A 17,128-nucleotide genomic window follows, 5' to 3' on the forward strand; every position below is an offset into this window, starting at 1 on the left:
TGGCTCATGATTTGACAGCTTTCCTAGTACTTGATAGATCATTTATAGACAAAGATTTGTAAATATTTAATTTAACTGCAGTTGGGGAGTGGGGTAAAATAGTTGCACTCAGTTCTGGATTAAAAGGGAAAAAATCAACATCACATCAGAAATAAAAACACGTTTAATGACCGATAATGCGCATATTTACAGAAAGACAAGACAATACTACTCTTCTCCCATTGCCGACTTGACTATTTCGTCTCTTTTCACTTTGGCTGCTTCTTTAAACTTGTTGATGGTGTCGTTCAGGTTTTTATTCTGTAAGTGGACAAAAAACAATTAGATATTAATAATGACAGTGAGCAAAATAACCAAAAAAATCTACTTTTGAATGCTACATAAATAACATACAAGTATGAAATCTTCCTTCACTTTCAGCAACTTCAAAAACTCATCCACTGTCATGTCTTCCACGTCCTTTTTCAGGTTAATGAAGTAACAGGAAGATGAATGTGACTGGTGCTCTTTTCTATTCAGAAATGAAAACCAAAATTAGGAATGTATATCCTCCTAATTATAGTTTTGTTGTTGTTCTTACATTGGGTCGTCGTCGGGCTCCCAGCCTTCCAACTCTTTATGGCAAGAAAAGCAAATGGCAACGTCCGGGCTGTTATCTGAAGGTGCATGAATGAAACCAGCCTTGGCCATCTATGAAGAAACATATACAACATTAGAAAACGCCATATTGCTTTACATTTGAATGGGTTGACGTTTTTACTAGTAAAATTGGAGTTAACATGTCTTACGTTTTGCGGCGTGCAAGCGCAGTCTTCGTCGAACGGCCAACCTTCAAACGTCTTCAGTCTGTTCTCGTAAAAGAACATTTTAAATACATCGTTGTTAAACATCTCCATTTTGTGTCAATCTGCTATTTGAGCTCCTTTTTTCGTGACTTTAAATGTTTTCCGACAAGGAAAGTCTGTTTTTAAATTTCCAGCAGCTCTCGATAGCGCGTGGTGATTGGATGAAGAATCCAATTGTCTTCTTCGTGACCGAACTAACTAAGAAGCGCGCCATCTTTGTCGCCGCCTAGTGGCCAAACGTGCCAAGTTAACAAACAAAGAGGAAAAAAATTCATTGGTTGTAAATTCGCGCGCCGGAAATGCGTTCTGGTTTGAACATCCAACTTCCGATTTGGCTCGTGCTTTCCACACGACGCCGACTCCATGTGTTGAAATATTAAAAAATATTATTGTAGCGAAATCAACACACATCAAATCTCTTTTTCGTTGTGGTTATGGAAGGGAGATGTTCGGTGGACATTTTGACAGATTTTGGCTTTTGTTCAGCGTCAAGTATACTAAAAGTTTGTTCCTCACCTGGAATCGACGTGTTCATCACTACTGGAAGCGATGAAGTTTTTGTCATCGGCGATCAAGACAGGCAGATAAAGGCAAGTTTGCATACTTTAACTTTTCAAAAAATATGTTTAATATATTCATTGTTGTTTAGTGTTTATTTTTTTGGGAGATCCATCCCTGCTAACAAATCCAAACTCAACAAGGATCTGCTACATGTATTGTGCATTGGTACTTAACCCCCTATGTGCTGCAAAATGTTGGTATAATATGAGAAAAAAAGCTGTATTCCAAGCATCTAATCCTATTTATATGATTATGTAAAAGTATATTATTTCAACTTCGGTCCTCGAGGAAACCCGGAAGCCAGAAAACCATCCTGTTGATTAGATTCAACTGTGTTTGAAAACAGACCGCAGTTGGACATCCCTACATGACATAGTCTCCCAAATAATATAGTATAATTATATTATGTATTTCCATGCAGGAAGGAAATTCATATTTTAAGAGATTTTATAAATATATGTTTTTCCTCTGGAAAAGACTAGGATTCTTCTCGAAATATAATATAATCGGACTTTTTTTGCTCCAATAATAGAAGTAAAGTACTCTGTAGTATTTGCTGTCATGTCAATGATATCGGGGCCAAAATAATATATATTCGGAGAAATGCTTAAAACTCCCTAATCTTGAAGTTGAATTAATAATTGACTAATATTTCACTTCTTCAGGCCATCCTGATTTTTCCTGATAATGTGAAGGATTTGGTTGTAAATGAAGAAAAGAAGACCCTCTATGTGGCTTGCTACAATGGCGTATACTGCATCTGTTTGTCATCTTTGCCATCCAGGTTAGTTTTTTTTTTTTTACGAGCCAGACACTACATTATTTGAAAAATAATTCTTTTGAAAAATGTGACCCTTGTAACAGTATGAGTTTTATAAGTTTTTTTTCACTGAATCCTGATGCACACAAAAATAATCTTAATTCAGCAATTTTTTTATGACGACATAGTTAATTATTTCACATTACAGAAAGCCAAGATTGTCATATTTTTAGGTTAATTCCACAACACAATTTAATGCCAAATGTAAAAATAGCTAAACACATTTCAAAACTATCTGCTAAACTCTGAGCCCTGAAATAATACTATATAAAAGCCCATTTATATTTCAACATGTAATTATAAACATAAATAACACCATATTTCCAGAGGGTGCAAAACAAACCAAATTTTTTTTAAAGACTCCTCTAACAGAAGCAATTTCTGTCCACCCCAGAGCTCAAAGCTCGGACCCTTCCCGTATCCCCCCTCGCGTCAAAGCATCCCACGACCACCTCGTAATCCGAGAAGAAGGAACATTAGCGCTGCTCCCGGTTCAAACTCTTCTCCTGAACCTTCGACGGGAAAACACATCCTGGCTGCTGACGCGCTACAAAATTCCAGAAGATTCCAAAGTCGTCCGCTACGAAACGCTGAGCTCGTTTAAAGCGCCTCTCATCTCCGATTCGGACCATCGCCACAAGAAACCGGTCCTGTTCTGCGTCCAACCCGCAAACGCACCGTCAAAGTCACCGGGCCTCGATGCCGTTCTCTTTAAAGTTCTTTTTGGGATCGACGCGGCTTTGGCCAAATCGCCCGTAATTTTGTGCGGTTTTCCGGATGGCCGTCTTTGCTTTTTCGCCCATCGTGTACCGGGATCGCGACTCCGAGTCCTCCACAGCCTGGAGCAGCCTGTGGTGTTTATCGGCGTCCAATCAAACTCTCTGGTGGTAATAGGTGAAAATGGCAAAGTCTTGCTAGTCACACTCGAACCCAAGAAAACGCCGGAAGATGGCGTCAAGGCCAGGTTTAGCGAACTGCGCCTGCCCGGACCGGCGCTTTGTGCCTGTCTGGAGAAAGGCTCGCTTTACTACAGCACTGGTTCCGACCTGCTGGTGCTGGATTTGGCATTGGTTTCTTCTAATGGCGGATCAGAGGCAGAAAAGGAAACTTTAACGTCTCAGAAGACGACTGCCGATGCCTCTCGGAATGTCAACAGTTTGAATGTGTGCAGAGTCGTCGCCTTGGTGGAACATCTCAAGAACCAGGAAGGTAAGAAAACAACATATTCGAGTAGTCGATAGTCACGATTAAGTCGTAATCGCAAAACCAGATTTTTTTCTCTATTTTTGTCCATCTACAACGTGAATTAAGATGAGTGCTTTCTGTACCAGGTCAACCTCAACTGCTGGCTCTGACCAGCAAAGGTCAACTCCAAATAATACGCCCACCTGTTGGCGTGCCAGATGGAAGTTCGTCTTCTAACACTGGCCGTGGCATCAAAGATGTCCTGTCTTCTATTGGAGATGTTTGTGAGAGGTATGTCTTCTTTCCCATGCTTTTGTATAGCAACACACATTATATTTTTATTTCATTATTCATCTCTCTTCAAATAACTTGGATTTTGACACTCATTGTTTCTTTTCAGAGCATCAGCGCTAAAATCTTCAGTCAAATCCAGAAACCAAACTCTAACCCACTTGAATCAGTTGCTCAACATAAGCTTCTCATTGAAAACCAATGCAAACCCCAACATGGAAAAACCCATCCATTGTCATGCCTTCACCAACTGGAACCCGTTACTTCAAGAAGACTCCTTAACCTTAAAATACATCCTAAATAATGCAAGTCCTTATATCCTGGAGCCAGGATGGACCCTCAACATCACCGTTTCTTCCATGTGCAACTCCGCCCAAGTGGAAAGTTCCTCCACACATTACTCTTTCCCATTTCAAAATCTCCACCCAGGCCAGAAAATGGACATTTCACTACCTTTGGACACCCAAGGACAATGGTCCTTACCATGCGTTGTTACCACGTCCCTGACTTTCAACCTCTCAAGTATCCTCGGCGAAAAAGCATCAACGGACCTCTCGGGCGGCCATCTTGTCAATTTACCCTTGAACACCTTGACGGTAGATTGGTTACACGCCCTGCGGACGCTCAATCCGGCCCACATCAAAAAGAACACAGTACCTCGATCCTACGACGTCACCCCGTTGGACACCGCACGAACTTTTTTGAAGCCGCGAGCCGGTTTAAAAGACGATGCGGTGAGCCGGAAATATTCTACCTGCGTCAAAGTGTCGTCGAAGTTGCTGAAGGAGACGTTGAAGGCTTCTGAGGGTACGTCGACAAATGTGGGGGTCTCGTTGCTGGACTGGCTCATTTGGGGAGAGCACGGAGGGGTGAAAAGTGAAGATCCCAAGATTCTTGAGGGATTGGTGGTCCATGCACGAGCTCTAAATGGTCACTTGGTGAAGATGACGGCAAAAGAAGTGCTTCTGGTGAACCCAAAGAAGGGGGACAGTGTCCGGATGCCAGAAGCACCCCTGGAAATCGTGGAAGTCCGCGTTGAGAGCTTCTCACTGGCGACTCTATGTGGAATGCATCATGCAGTTTTGGGGAGATTACAGGTTTGAAAGTCTTATCAATTTGCATGCTTAGCTGGGAGAAGAAATCTAGTTTTGAAGATCCATCCATATACATTACATTTGTGTTCACATAGAGCAAAAGTGAGTTATATTTTGAGCCCTCCCTCTTGTGTTTTTTAAACAGGCTCTTTTGCAGAAAGCACCTGAAAGCTCTTCTACACTCAATATGCAAAGTTTACATGTTAGTGAGGCCTTACAACATGCAAAGGTATGACTACAAATAGATTCTACAATTTAATATTTTTCTTAATGACTGCAAATTGCTGACTCTCCATTTTTTTCTTATCAGAAAATCTTGCACAAGCTCCAGCAATGTCGAGTCTCCTGTAACTTTGGGGAGGGAACGTCCACAGGAAAAATGATTTCACATCTTCTCAGTGCATATGAAGAATTGAGAGAAACATCTCTGCTTATTATTTAACATCTCTCTGTATACGTACGTACGTTCACCCAGAAATCCACACTTTGGTGTTCCAGTAGAGGGCAGGATGTCACTAGAAAATCTGTAAATCTAGTCAGACTGTATCTTTTTTTAACAAAATAAAACCACAGTGAAAAACAGGTTTCATTGTTGTTTTTTTGCATTTACAATGGGGAAAAAATGCTTTTTTTTTAGGTATTTACGGTAAGTAACCAATGAATGTGGACTTATTTTGTGTCATTTGCAGCATGTTTTCAACCAAATACAGTTATATTTAAATGAATCATTAAAAAATATGCCTTATGTTCTTAACTGGAAAGAGAAACCCAATTATTGTAATTAAAAAATAGAACAATTTCCATTGAAAATGATCATTTGACAATACACAGTCTAACACTTTGACTTTGGTCATAATAACACTGCTTTCATATTTCACCGCAGATTCTATTAAAAATATCACCAAAAAAAAAAACAGCATGAAGAAACTATCATGTTGTCACTTCAAATAGAATTAGGCACCAAAAGGTCCATAATAATGTCAAATACTAATATTAAAAGTTTGGAAAATTCATCTGTTGTTCCTCGAGCCCAATTTTTATACACTTAGGTCTTCATGACGGTAGGTATTTGTATTTATAATTGTTGTTGTTTGGTGATTAATACTCCCACAAAGCTGAGCTGGTCAGTCCAAGTCCATCTGCTTTAAGTGTTCCTCCCCTGTCTCCCCGCAGATAGCGTCCACTCCTGGTCCGAATGGCGAGTCGTCCACGCTCCGGAAGCTCCACGTCGAAATCTTCAGGAACTTCACCATCCGAGCACACCAAGCCGCTGCCGTTGACGTACCAGAAGCGTCCATTTGCACCTAAACGGTAAGTAAATACCAGTCAATGGACAAACAACAATCCAACAAACTCATTTGCAACCAAATTCAAAGCATCGCAATGACGTCCAATCAATTTTTTTAGTTCTTTTGCTTTCTGACCTTTAATGTGATAGAAGCCATCGCTAAATTGCAGTCCGAACGTGTCATAAACAGATCGGCTGGCGTCTAAAGTGTTGGACTTCTTATGGTGGCAGATGAAACCATTCTCTCCTCGGAGGATCAACATTGGCCGGTTGGTCAGTTTGAGACTCAGCTGTTCGTCCTCCCCTGAAAAAACACACAAAAAACGCTTTTTAAAAAGAAAAAAAATCCACTTTACGACGACAAAACATCTCACCTATGGTCTCACTGACAGCTAGCAATTGGCCATTCTTCTTAGCGCAGACATATTTTCCGTTATTTGCTTTCAACGCCATCTTGTGGCCAAGCCACTCCACGGCGAACGTGCTAACCGCCGAGCTAAAACGTAAAAAGGCTCTTTTTAAAATATTTTTGTATTTATTTGGAAGCTAGTTTTACTTACACTTCTGTGGCCGTACTCTGGATGCCTCCGTGGGCCACCAAGGCCCAGTAGTTCCCCTGGTTGGTGCGAAAAGAGCACTTGGTGGTCTCCTGGTCCATCTCCATCTGAAAAGTCTCCATGTCCGTCTCGTCTTCCTGATTGGCGGCCAGGCTTACTCCTGGGGAGGACGGGAACAAGGGCTATTTATTCATCAGATTGTAGAAATATATTAGTTTTACATGGTGGTGGGAAAGAACTGGATTAAAAGCCTTGAATAATCTGTTTTTTTATAGATCTAAAACAATGTTTATTTGAGCTTTTTTTTAAAATATATTTTTAGATTTTACTAAATGATTTTTGAACTGAAAACACAGAAAAAAATGATTAAAAATGGCAATTATTGATTTAAAATCATTCATGATTGACTTTCCCGGGCCACACAAAATTATGCAATGGGCCAGATTTAGCCCCCAGGCCGCCACTTTGACACAAGTGCTTTAGTGGCTGAATCAATGTAGACACAATAGTGTCACGTATCATTACCCCCCTAATGTCATTTTTTTTAAATTTGCCACTGATATACATCGTATGCGTTTTCCATATTTTAATGTGCAGTGGCTGATATTTGTCATTGTTTGTAGAATAAGACAAAAAAAAGGGTTGTGGGTCACATGACTCGTGGACAGCCAGATTGAGTAGGCCTAAACCCTTAATTAGATGCATAACACAATATCCCCAATGAATATTCCTAATCCCTTAACAACGCTTTGCTTATCGCTCTCCTCTTTCTGGTCATCCTTTTCTAATAATCTCTTTTTCCTCCCCCTCACCCTTGAACCCCCTCACTTTGCCCCCCCATAACCCCACCTTTGGGGCCCTCCTTGCCTATCTGCCCTCTTTCACAGCTGGCTTTGGATATAATCAGCTTTGGAGTGCCGCATGGCCGTCCGTCCAAGCCCTTCAATAAAAGAATAAAGCAGGAAAACAGGAAGAGCGGCGGATTTGAAGGTCTACAATTTGCAGGATGTGCACATCTTTGGCAATGCCACTCAAGTCTTGGGAAGCCCAACAATCAAATGTAAGCAACCAATGCACAATTTTAGCCAAATGGGATTTTCTACTCTTCTAAATGCTGTATTAAGCTTAGTAATGTAAAATGTATTTGCTAATATATTGTTTACAGGCTGATGAATGGCTGTTGTAGTTAGATAAATAGCACTTCACCATCATGACCGGACATTTGGTCGCCCGGACGTTTGGTAACCAAATGTCCGAGTACCCTTCATCATAGTAGTGGTGAAATTTTAATATACTACTACTACTAGATGTTTTTGACATATTTTTGCTTCAATTCAATGGACACCAAATGCAATGCAAATGCAGAAAATCAAAGAAGCCATGAATCCCCCCCCCCCCCCCCCCCCGCCAATTTTTATATGTATATATCTTTCATTATTTCCGATTATATTTGCTTTCTGAATGTACTCCTTATTTCAATTGCATATAAAAGAGAGAAAAGCACAAAACGTGACAAAGATGTCACGCTTTTGCAGCTTTCCGGACACGTTAATGTACATCTTATTAACTCGTTGATAAATGAAGCATCGGGGCGAATCTGGGCGAGTCTGCACGTCTCCGTGACTCATCACCGTTATTACCGTAAGTGCGTTTGATGCAAACATGGCCGCCCCCCCCTCCTCCTCCATCCCTTGCGGCTCCTTTTCATCCCATCTCCTCCATCCCCAGTCAATGTCATGCTTTTGTCTTTTTGGGTCTACCTATTCCACGTGTCCATTTCACACTAATTCAAGCCAGAAATGATCTTGTCGTCAGGGCTCAGCTGGACCCGGCGGCCGCCACGGACGGAAAAAGCCCATTGGACACGGCTGAAAATCTAAGCAAACCCATCTGAAGATATCAATAGATCTACCAATGACCAAAAAAGACTGGTCCAACCTACGGAATCGGGCCTTTGTCGGCAACCGCATCAAAAGTAAGCACTTTCATTTTTTTTATTTTTTATTTACACTCACTCGGATAGCGCCATAGTTTTAGACGTGACCCCCAGAACAGGGCCCCACTTTCTACCGTTGTCCTACCTGCAGTCTAAAAGTGGAACAGGCCCAACTAATCCATCAGCCACGGATGGCTCTGCCATCTATTATTAATGGCAAGCTGATGCCACTATCCCCCCCCCCCCCCCCCCTCTCCAGTCCGTCTCCTTTTTCCTCTTTCTACCAATCTGTTAGCCTTCCTCGCTGTATTTTAGCTTGCTTTTTCTTACATGAGGTCTTTTTTACTTTGCTGTTGTTGTTTTTGGCCTATGGGGACATTTGGGTGTACTTTCATAGTACTGTGGGTTGTAATCTCAGGTTTTTTTGTACTTTTGAGAGGCAGAGGGTTGTCGAGTGAGCAGCGTTATCAAAAAAAAGTGCATCAATGCTGATTTATTCTGCCGCCAAATCAAAATCAAAGACCTGTAGTGGTCGCTAGACCTCCGTAAAACCTTTGATGGCATGAGCCAAAATACACTCAAGCATTAAAGACTAATAGTTCATGAAATATTGATAAGATGCAGTATTTTACATTTTTTTTTTAGGGAGATTGGGAAATCAAAATGTGGAAGAATTATATTAGAATATATATGTTGGCTTTAATTCAGTGTTTGTGTTATTGTAGTTTGGGTTCTTGTATGGGGTTCACATAGTGGCTGTTTTATATTATTTATTTATTTAAGAAGTATTATTCCTGTGGAGTATTGAATTATGAATAGTGAATTTAGGTCGATACATTTCATTTTGGCTTTTAATAGTTTTATGATGTATTTGTGTGGACTTTGGATGGATGAGCTTCGTAATGGTAATTTATATAGACCTGAATTCATTGTAGTTCAATTCCTAAATCTAGCCATGTGATTGGCTGTAGACCCCAACTGTATTCCCCCACAAAGTCAGTTGGGATTAGTATGGGCTCACATTTGGACATTTAGTTAGAGAGATAATCTTTTGCATCCACAGCGCCATTATCGTAAAAGCAAAAGTGAATAAACAAGCAAATAGACTTTTTTTTCTTTTTTTTTTTGAATCTAGCGTCTACCTTAATACCTCCCAAGCCTCTTTTATGATTGGCCTCACTTAGTCCATTAGCCAAGAGAAAGTGAGCTCAGGTAACTTGCGCTTCTTTTAGTCCTTTGAGGCTCTCCGACAACACGTCTAGTCTCTTGTCTGCTTTCCATTTCACCCGCGGAGCCTTTCATCATCGCCTCGTCGAGCCGCAAATGTACGCCGTCCCCGCTTCACCGCCGCCCCAAAAAAAATCATACTAAAAGAAGCTTTTTGCAAACAAATATCTTTTCACACTGCTAACTTTGTAATGACTAATATTGCCACCCAAATAAGACTATTGGCGGAACTTCAAGTGGAGAAACTATATCAACACTTATTATATTTTCCACAACATGAGGCTGTAAACTCCCCATAATGTAATAATATACATAATTTACATATTTCCAGTTCTCTTTTTGTTGAGAGCTTCCTATAGGTCTCTTCCGCAACATTTTTCCAGAGTTAGTGCTTAGCTTCGGTTAGCTTGGATTAGGTGACTCGGAGGGAAGACGTTTTTGGCCGTAAGGGGTTGGTGGTGGGGGTCTTGTATTTCTGAAAGCAGACTCTCTCTTTACCTTCCAGGAACAGGGGACTAACTTCATCAATAATTCAACACACTTCACCTCCTTTCTGGCCACACTGGGACATTACGTTAGTGTGCGTGGGCCTGTGTGATCTTGAACTTTAAAGCCTTTGTTTGTGCCCAAACGCCGATAGAAAGGGGAAGGAGCGGTCGCCGTCGTAGCATATTTTCACTCCCTCGTTGCCGTGACCGGACGTTTGGTCGCCGGTCAAATGTACTTGGATATTAAACAGTCCTTGGCTATTAAACAGTACTTGGATATTAAACAGTACTTGAATATTAAACAGTCATTGGATATTAAACAGTATTTGGATATTAAACAGTACTTGGATATTAAACAGTGCTTACATATTAAACAGTATTTGGATATTAAACAGTACTTGGATATTAAACAGTACTTGGATATTAAGCAGTACTTGGATATTAAGCAGTACTTGGATATTAAACAGTACTTGGATATTAAACAGTATTTGGATATTAAACAGTACTTAGATATTAAACTGTCTCTTTTAGATATTAATTCATGATTCTAATTTTGAGAGCTGGCTTCTACAGTAAACTCTCTAAAGTCACCATTTGACCGGCGACCAATCGTCCCAGCACCCCTCGTCGTTAGCCGTCTTTCCACTCGGGGAATCAATTTAACGGGTGTTTCGGTTTCTGTGTAACCGGGAACAATGAGCGAAGGGGTCCGATTGAGTTTCAACAAACCGGGGTGGGGTAACAAGAAACCGTAGCACGCCGACGGTATGCTAATCCGTGTCCCAGTCAGACCAGTGCCCGCCTTTCAACCATGGGCAACTGAACACTTAGCAGGCACTTGTAGCGTACTTGGACTGGGATGTAAAATGAGGCCCGCAATTGCAACCGTTGGACTTTTTGGAGCACGCATCAAAGAAATGCCGTCTTGTTTTGGGATGAGGGGGGGGGGGGGGCAACTTTGAAGCCCATGCGCTGCAGCTGTAATCCATCAACAATTCGCCGCGCGCCAATGTCCGCGTGCTGATCAAATAACCCACTTCAAGTGGCCCGCCAAAGACCAAAGCCTACATACATAATGCAATATCAACACAATTTTGCCCGGCCGCAATATAGGTTACGGGCAGCTGTTTCCATCAGCCCGGACGGTGGTGGGGGGGGGAGGGAGCAGAGAGCGTTAACAGCATTTACCAGCACGGCCTCCGCGGGGTAAACAATAGCCTTTCTTTGCGCCAAACGAGCACTTTTATGATAATGACACTTTCGCACCTCGCCACAAGACAGATCTCGTAATTATGTCATCGGCTGCACTCAGTTCCGAGTTTCAAAAATAGAAGATGCGGTATATGGTTTTTGAGTTGTAAATAAAATCTCTGTATTCACTCAATAACATTATTCGTTCTCGTAAAGTGATACAATTTGACTTTGTATGTCGGGAGAAGCTCATTTTTAGCCTGGCCTTGTAAAATAAGATGAGTTTGGAACTTTAACATTTTTAGGATTCAAGTATGGGGCGTATTTAAGCTGTAAACTGGAAATACATATGTTTATTTGCTTTAGAGTTGGTAACTATTAGCAGCAGGGCTTTGTCACTACATAAAACCTTATCTATGCATTAAGCATTGGATCCAATCTATGCAAGTAAGCAATGTTCCAGTTGTAAACTCCAAAACGCTTCTGGCAAGAAAGAACCACAGTATTCTTCCTCCTTCACACATTGGGTGTAAAAGTCTGCCCATGAAGGAGCTGTGATTCACATTAAATCGGAATATCCACATAAAAAAAATGCGAAAATCAGTTGAAAAATTGTGAAAAAGGGGAGGTCAATCTTTGAAGAATTTGACTCACCTTGCCTCATGGAGACGTATTTCCCATTGGCTGCAATGAGGACCACTTGTGGGTGACTCTCCTGCAGGTCAAATAGTTCGTCTTTACCCGGTTTTGAGCACCGGCCGGACCTCAGGGTGCCACTAGGGCCCACTGGAGACAAATATTTCCCCTCACAGTCTTTAAAAGCCAACTTCCCACATTTAAGCTCCAGCGTATACGCGGTGGTTTTGCCACTTTGCGTGACGAGCTTCCCATCGTTGCCCAGGAAACGGCCATCGCTGGTCTTTAGGCAGTACTTCCCCTTCTGGTAGACCAGGGTCAGGATAGCGTTCACCCCCCAGGGGATGTTTACATCCACTGAAATCTCGCCGTCCTCCACCGAGAGACGAGCGTAGCGTTGGCGGGCTACCGACAACAGGTTAGCCCGTGGGTGCAGGGCCAAGTGCGCCGACCATAGCTCGGTATCGGCCACGCCTTGGGCGAAACAGGACAGGTGGTCTTTGGACCCGCCGAAAAAGCGCAAGTGGCTCTCGGACTGGAGAGCCCAGCGACCGTCCGACTGGGCCACGATGACAAAGCGGCATTCCGGCTCGCGGTTTTCGGACTCACAGGTCACTTTGCCGTCCTTGTCCGAGGCTAGGTAGCGTCCGAGGTGGCCTCGCAGGTAAACTACTGCGGTGTCCTGTGAGTCCTGCTCCAGAGTCCAGATCTGCTTTTTCTTCATGCTCGGAGCAGAGGCGTTGACCTGGCCGACAAAGATAGCATAGCGTTAGCCACATCGTAACTGAGTAGACCAAGTGTTCACTCTGAACTTGTTAGCCCAAAAAAATACAGTTTTCTTGAGTTATATTACCTTAAAGCCAAAGGCCTCGGCAGTTAGATAGCGCCCCTCGTGGTTGATCAGACCAAAACGAAGCGTCAATGGTTGACTCCCATTGGAAGGCATCTTGACCTATTAAAAAATGACCAAAAAAGAGCCATATCATTGTAAGGAAACTATCAGTATTCAACATATTACTACTATACAATTGGCCAAAATGTTCCCACCTGTTATTGTAGTGTTTTTTTTGCGTTTCCAGACCCACCGCTAGCCATTGTGTGTTTTTTGGAAGCTCAAAGTAATACTCAAAGTAATATCCCCCAACAGCCATTAACGCCAGCTATTGTAGTTGATCTCTGTTTGCCGTAGTTGTCCAAAGCCAAATCATTGTTTCAATTCATAGTACGGAAGAAAAGCATAGTTCCATTTTGGAGAGGAATGGAAGTTGTTACAGTTAATTGCGGCGCTGACAAGGTAGATTTCCCCAGATTTGACAAAATTACCAGTGACTCATGCTGTTGCGGGAGAATTAGCAGTTAATTTGGATTTATTCCCTTCTTTGTAGCACTCTGCTAAATCAACAGGGGCACAAAAAAGAATAAAGGTGATGTCATGGGGAGTGATGAAATGCAAACATGGGCCAGACAGGAAATCAATTCATTAAGGTACAACGTGGAAAGCACTCCAGAGACCGCAAAAATTCGCCTCCCCCACCCCACCCGTGGCTTTCTGGCCATCCACTTTTCCAGCTCCAGCCTCCTAATTTACTTACTGCGGTTTTGCGGCTTCCTTTTGGGCTCTCACTTGCATGCAGCTCAAATTCAAGCTCCCAGATCTGACCCTGGGTCTTCTTTTGGCCAAGTGACCACTCGTAATTCCCGTCTCCTTCCCTAGACCCGATTGGCCTAATCAGGTTAGACGTCAACGAGACTCTAGTCCAAGTCCTCCGTCGTCAGATTCTCGCTATTTTGGCTCCTGGCTTCATTTTTTTCCAGTTCTTGCCTCTTTCTTTCCACTCTAATGTTTTAGCTCCTCACAATCCAGGTTCCCCAAATGTAAGAACCACCTAAGAAGTTCCCAGACCACCCCAAATACTCCGTGGCTTCTCCCCTTTAGAGTCTTAAGGCATCCATGACTAAAGCTAGCCATCTCTCAGGCTATCTTTCTTCTCTTTTCCTCTTCTCATCTTTGCGTCTATCTGCACCAGGCTTGGAAACAATGCTGAGGCAAAAACTGACAGTAACCAGAGCGCTCTATTCGAGCTCCACTTACTCAGCAGGTTTTTGTTACCCACCTTCTCTGATTGCACACGCTCTCCAGGTCAGCTGCAAGAAGTGAAAAAAGCCAGACTTCAATGTGTGTGCGTGCATTTTGTATGTAATCATCCCGGCCAATCAGCCGATTGTAAGACGCTTTTGCCGGGTAAACAGACGCGAACCCCTTTAATCCGCCATCCACTACATCTTCTCAACCAGGCTAATCTAGCGGTATGTCCCCACCCAGACTAAATGCTAACGCATATCCGCACGCTAATGCACGTGAGGTGAGGTCAGTAAATGTTATTGTAAGATTTCCTACTCGTAATGTAATTTATGGAGTAACTCGCTTAAGAGAAAAATATTATAAACTAATGTTGTTTTTGTCTTACAATTAACATATTTTGCGGATTATAATTTGCATTTGTTTTTCATAGTTTGGCTCGGACTTGGAGTTAGATATATGGCTTATGTGTCAAAGTGGCGGCCCGGGGGCCAAATCTGGCCCACTGCATCATTTTGTATGGCCCGGGAGAGTCAATCATTTCTGTTTACTTTCTGTTTTAGGATCATATTAGAATGAAGAGTATAGTTATATATCAAATTTTCAGATTTTCCCCCTTTTAAATCCTAAATAGTCATTTTTTAATCCGTTTTTCTGTGTTTTTAGTTCTATTTTGTCAGTTGTCCGCCATTTTGCAATGACTAGATGATTTAAATAACACAATTTGAACACACAGTCCCACCAAAATACAAACGCTCCTAGTCCATCGCCCCCACCCCCCCAAAAAAATCATACAGCGTTATTGTCACAGGTGCCATTATTTTCATTACATTACTATCATCACTTCCACTGTAATTCCTCCTCATGTGTGTTCTATCTCACGCGCCATTAGCTCAGGCCTCGTCGCCCCCGGCATCGTCGCCGACGTGCCGTCGACACGACGACGCCTGTCGATAGCCGGCCAGATTTTTTTTTTGCACCCCCCCCTCACTTATTGTGCATGGCGGCCGTGCCAGGTTCACCGTGGCAACCGCACGACGGTGCTTTAGAGGCCATTACGTCGGCCCTCTGATGACACTCAAATAGCTATCATTACGCCTCCTCCAAGGAGACGGAACTGGGAGGGGGGGGGTCGTGGGTTTTAGAAGAACCCGCTAAAACCAGGTGGGGGAGGGGGTGCAGACGGGAAGAAAGGTGAAAGGAGAGCATACGCCGTGGGGCCCAAATCTGAAAGGTGAATGAATGGTGGATTGATGCTATGAAATTGCATGGGAGAAAAGTGGGAGTGGCCGGGAGGGAGGGAGGGAGGGAGAATTCCAAATGGCCGTTTTTGGACTTTTACAGCCCACGGGCCTTTTCTACCCCTATTAACTTGTATTCTGCCATTACTCGGGGACGGCGGGAGAGCGTCTGGCACCCCGCGGTGTCCCGTTATACTCCTTGAGACATTTGTCCCTTAGTCCCCCCCACCACCACCACCACGACTGGCGTTTGCCCAAATTGCCCACTGAATGAAGCCGGGAGATCAACTGCTTGTTTTTGTGGGTTCTTTTTTTTTTGTTGATGTTGACGATCACTTTGTAGCCCGTGTCGGTAAATAGGAGCTATTTGGAGGTTGCTGGAATATGTTGATATTTAAATGGAATTGGTTGTTGTTTTTGAGTTTTGATGGGATAGATCAGGGTTTAAGTGATATACAGTAATCCCTCGAATATCGCGGTTCATGTAGACCAGACGTTTTTGCATCATTTTGTTGAATTACTTAATTATCGGTTGCATTTGAGATGTGTGATGCAAAATATTTTTGGATAAAAATCGAGAATAAATGGAATTAGACGACTCTTGCAATCGTTAGTACGCTTGTTGACCGCTGAGGGGCGCTATCAGCCTTTTATTCCACCATTTGTTTGCATGGAGTTCTCTCTAGTACTGTACATTTGTTGGGGGTGGCGTTGGTGTGGGTGGGGGGGGGCATAGACAGGACATAAGATTGATGCTTGTTTCATTACTCTTGGTGCCTATGTGACTGGAGAAATCCTTCCTTTTTAAATGGCTGCTTTTTTAATAAGGGAATCAGAAATAAGCAAATCAAACTTGAAAACATCAAGGCAACTAAATAGGAGGCTTTTGCACAACAGGAGCACGCAAAACACGCACGTAGGCGCCCACCAACGTGCCAATTGAATGTTCCGGCTTGTTCCTCGCCGTCAGCGCCAACGCCACGCTCGCATTCCGCATGTGCTTTTAATCTGAGCGCTTGACTCGCATGCTAATTTGATTAAGATTGGCCCAAGCCTTCCAAAAATTGCGTCCGAGTGCTCCGTTCCCCCCGAAAAAACAGTGATCCGATTGGGAAAAACAAAGCGCCTCTGGATCATTCATGAATTGACGTTGGGCCATTACAGTGGCGGCTTGTGTTTTACGGCCGCAGCGCTTCCTTTCCCGGCTGACGGGAAAGAGTTAATCGCAACGGACCAAACGTGATGAGTGAGCAACCCGCTGACAAACAGGCGACCAATCGCCAGCCAGATTAACACCTCGCACAAACGCCATTGGTCCACGGCCCGATATTCTCCTCTGGCAAATCAGAACCCACGTGGGGTAAAAAGCCCCTTCCCTCCATTCATTGGCTAACGCATCCAAACCAAACCCCGCCCCTCCGCTCCATTGGCTACCTCAACACACGGCGCCCCCTTTTCCGCTTGTTTGCCGTCCGCCGGGAAGGGAAAAATCCCTCCCGCGAGCTCCGCTAGCTCTCTTTCTCCATCTTTTTTTTCTTTTTTTCTGGCGCTTCCTCGTCCCGCCGCCGCCGCGCTCTCGCTCGCCATTCATCAAGGTGTCACGGCGAGGCTCTTTAACGGCGACAAAGTACTACCAAATACACGACCGGCGCCTGCTATTTGACACCGAGTTCTCGCTTTCCACTGAC

The 17,128-nt window shown here is 43.2% G+C and overlaps 3 protein-coding genes across 3 annotated transcripts; 1 reads left to right on the forward strand and 2 right to left on the reverse strand.

The window, feature by feature from the left end:
- Positions 1-145: 145 nt before the first annotated feature.
- birc5a (baculoviral IAP repeat containing 5a) lies at positions 146-1,028 on the reverse strand. Its single transcript, XM_077739576.1, has 4 exons — positions 789-1,028; positions 581-690; positions 394-511; positions 146-300 (listed from the first exon to the last, which is right to left on the reverse strand). Exons 1-4 carry the CDS (start codon positions 894-896, stop codon positions 208-210), a joined length of 429 nt encoding a protein of 142 aa, XP_077595702.1. The 5' UTR covers positions 897-1,028; the 3' UTR covers positions 146-207.
- A 129-nt stretch (positions 1,029-1,157) lies between these two features.
- Positions 1,158-5,380, forward strand: faap100 (FA core complex associated protein 100). The gene is made up of 7 exons (XM_077739572.1): positions 1,158-1,435; positions 2,072-2,190; positions 2,621-3,435; positions 3,558-3,702; positions 3,812-4,799; positions 4,942-5,025; positions 5,107-5,380. The coding sequence occupies exons 1-7, from the start codon at positions 1,280-1,282 to the stop codon at positions 5,236-5,238; spliced, it is 2,439 nt and encodes an 812-aa protein (XP_077595698.1). The 5' UTR covers positions 1,158-1,279; the 3' UTR covers positions 5,239-5,380.
- On the reverse strand, positions 5,079-13,065 carry fscn2b (fascin actin-bundling protein 2b, retinal). The gene is made up of 6 exons (XM_077739561.1): positions 12,973-13,065; positions 12,138-12,864; positions 6,645-6,801; positions 6,459-6,580; positions 6,221-6,388; positions 5,079-6,100 (listed from the first exon to the last, which is right to left on the reverse strand). Exons 1-6 carry the CDS (start codon positions 13,063-13,065, stop codon positions 5,895-5,897), a joined length of 1,473 nt encoding a protein of 490 aa, XP_077595687.1. The 3' UTR covers positions 5,079-5,894.
- Between the last annotated feature and the right edge of the window lie 4,063 nt (positions 13,066-17,128).

Source organism: Stigmatopora nigra, chromosome 18 (genome assembly GCF_051989575.1).
Source record: "Stigmatopora nigra isolate UIUO_SnigA chromosome 18, RoL_Snig_1.1, whole genome shotgun sequence".
NCBI lineage: Eukaryota > Metazoa > Chordata > Actinopteri > Syngnathiformes > Syngnathidae > Stigmatopora > Stigmatopora nigra.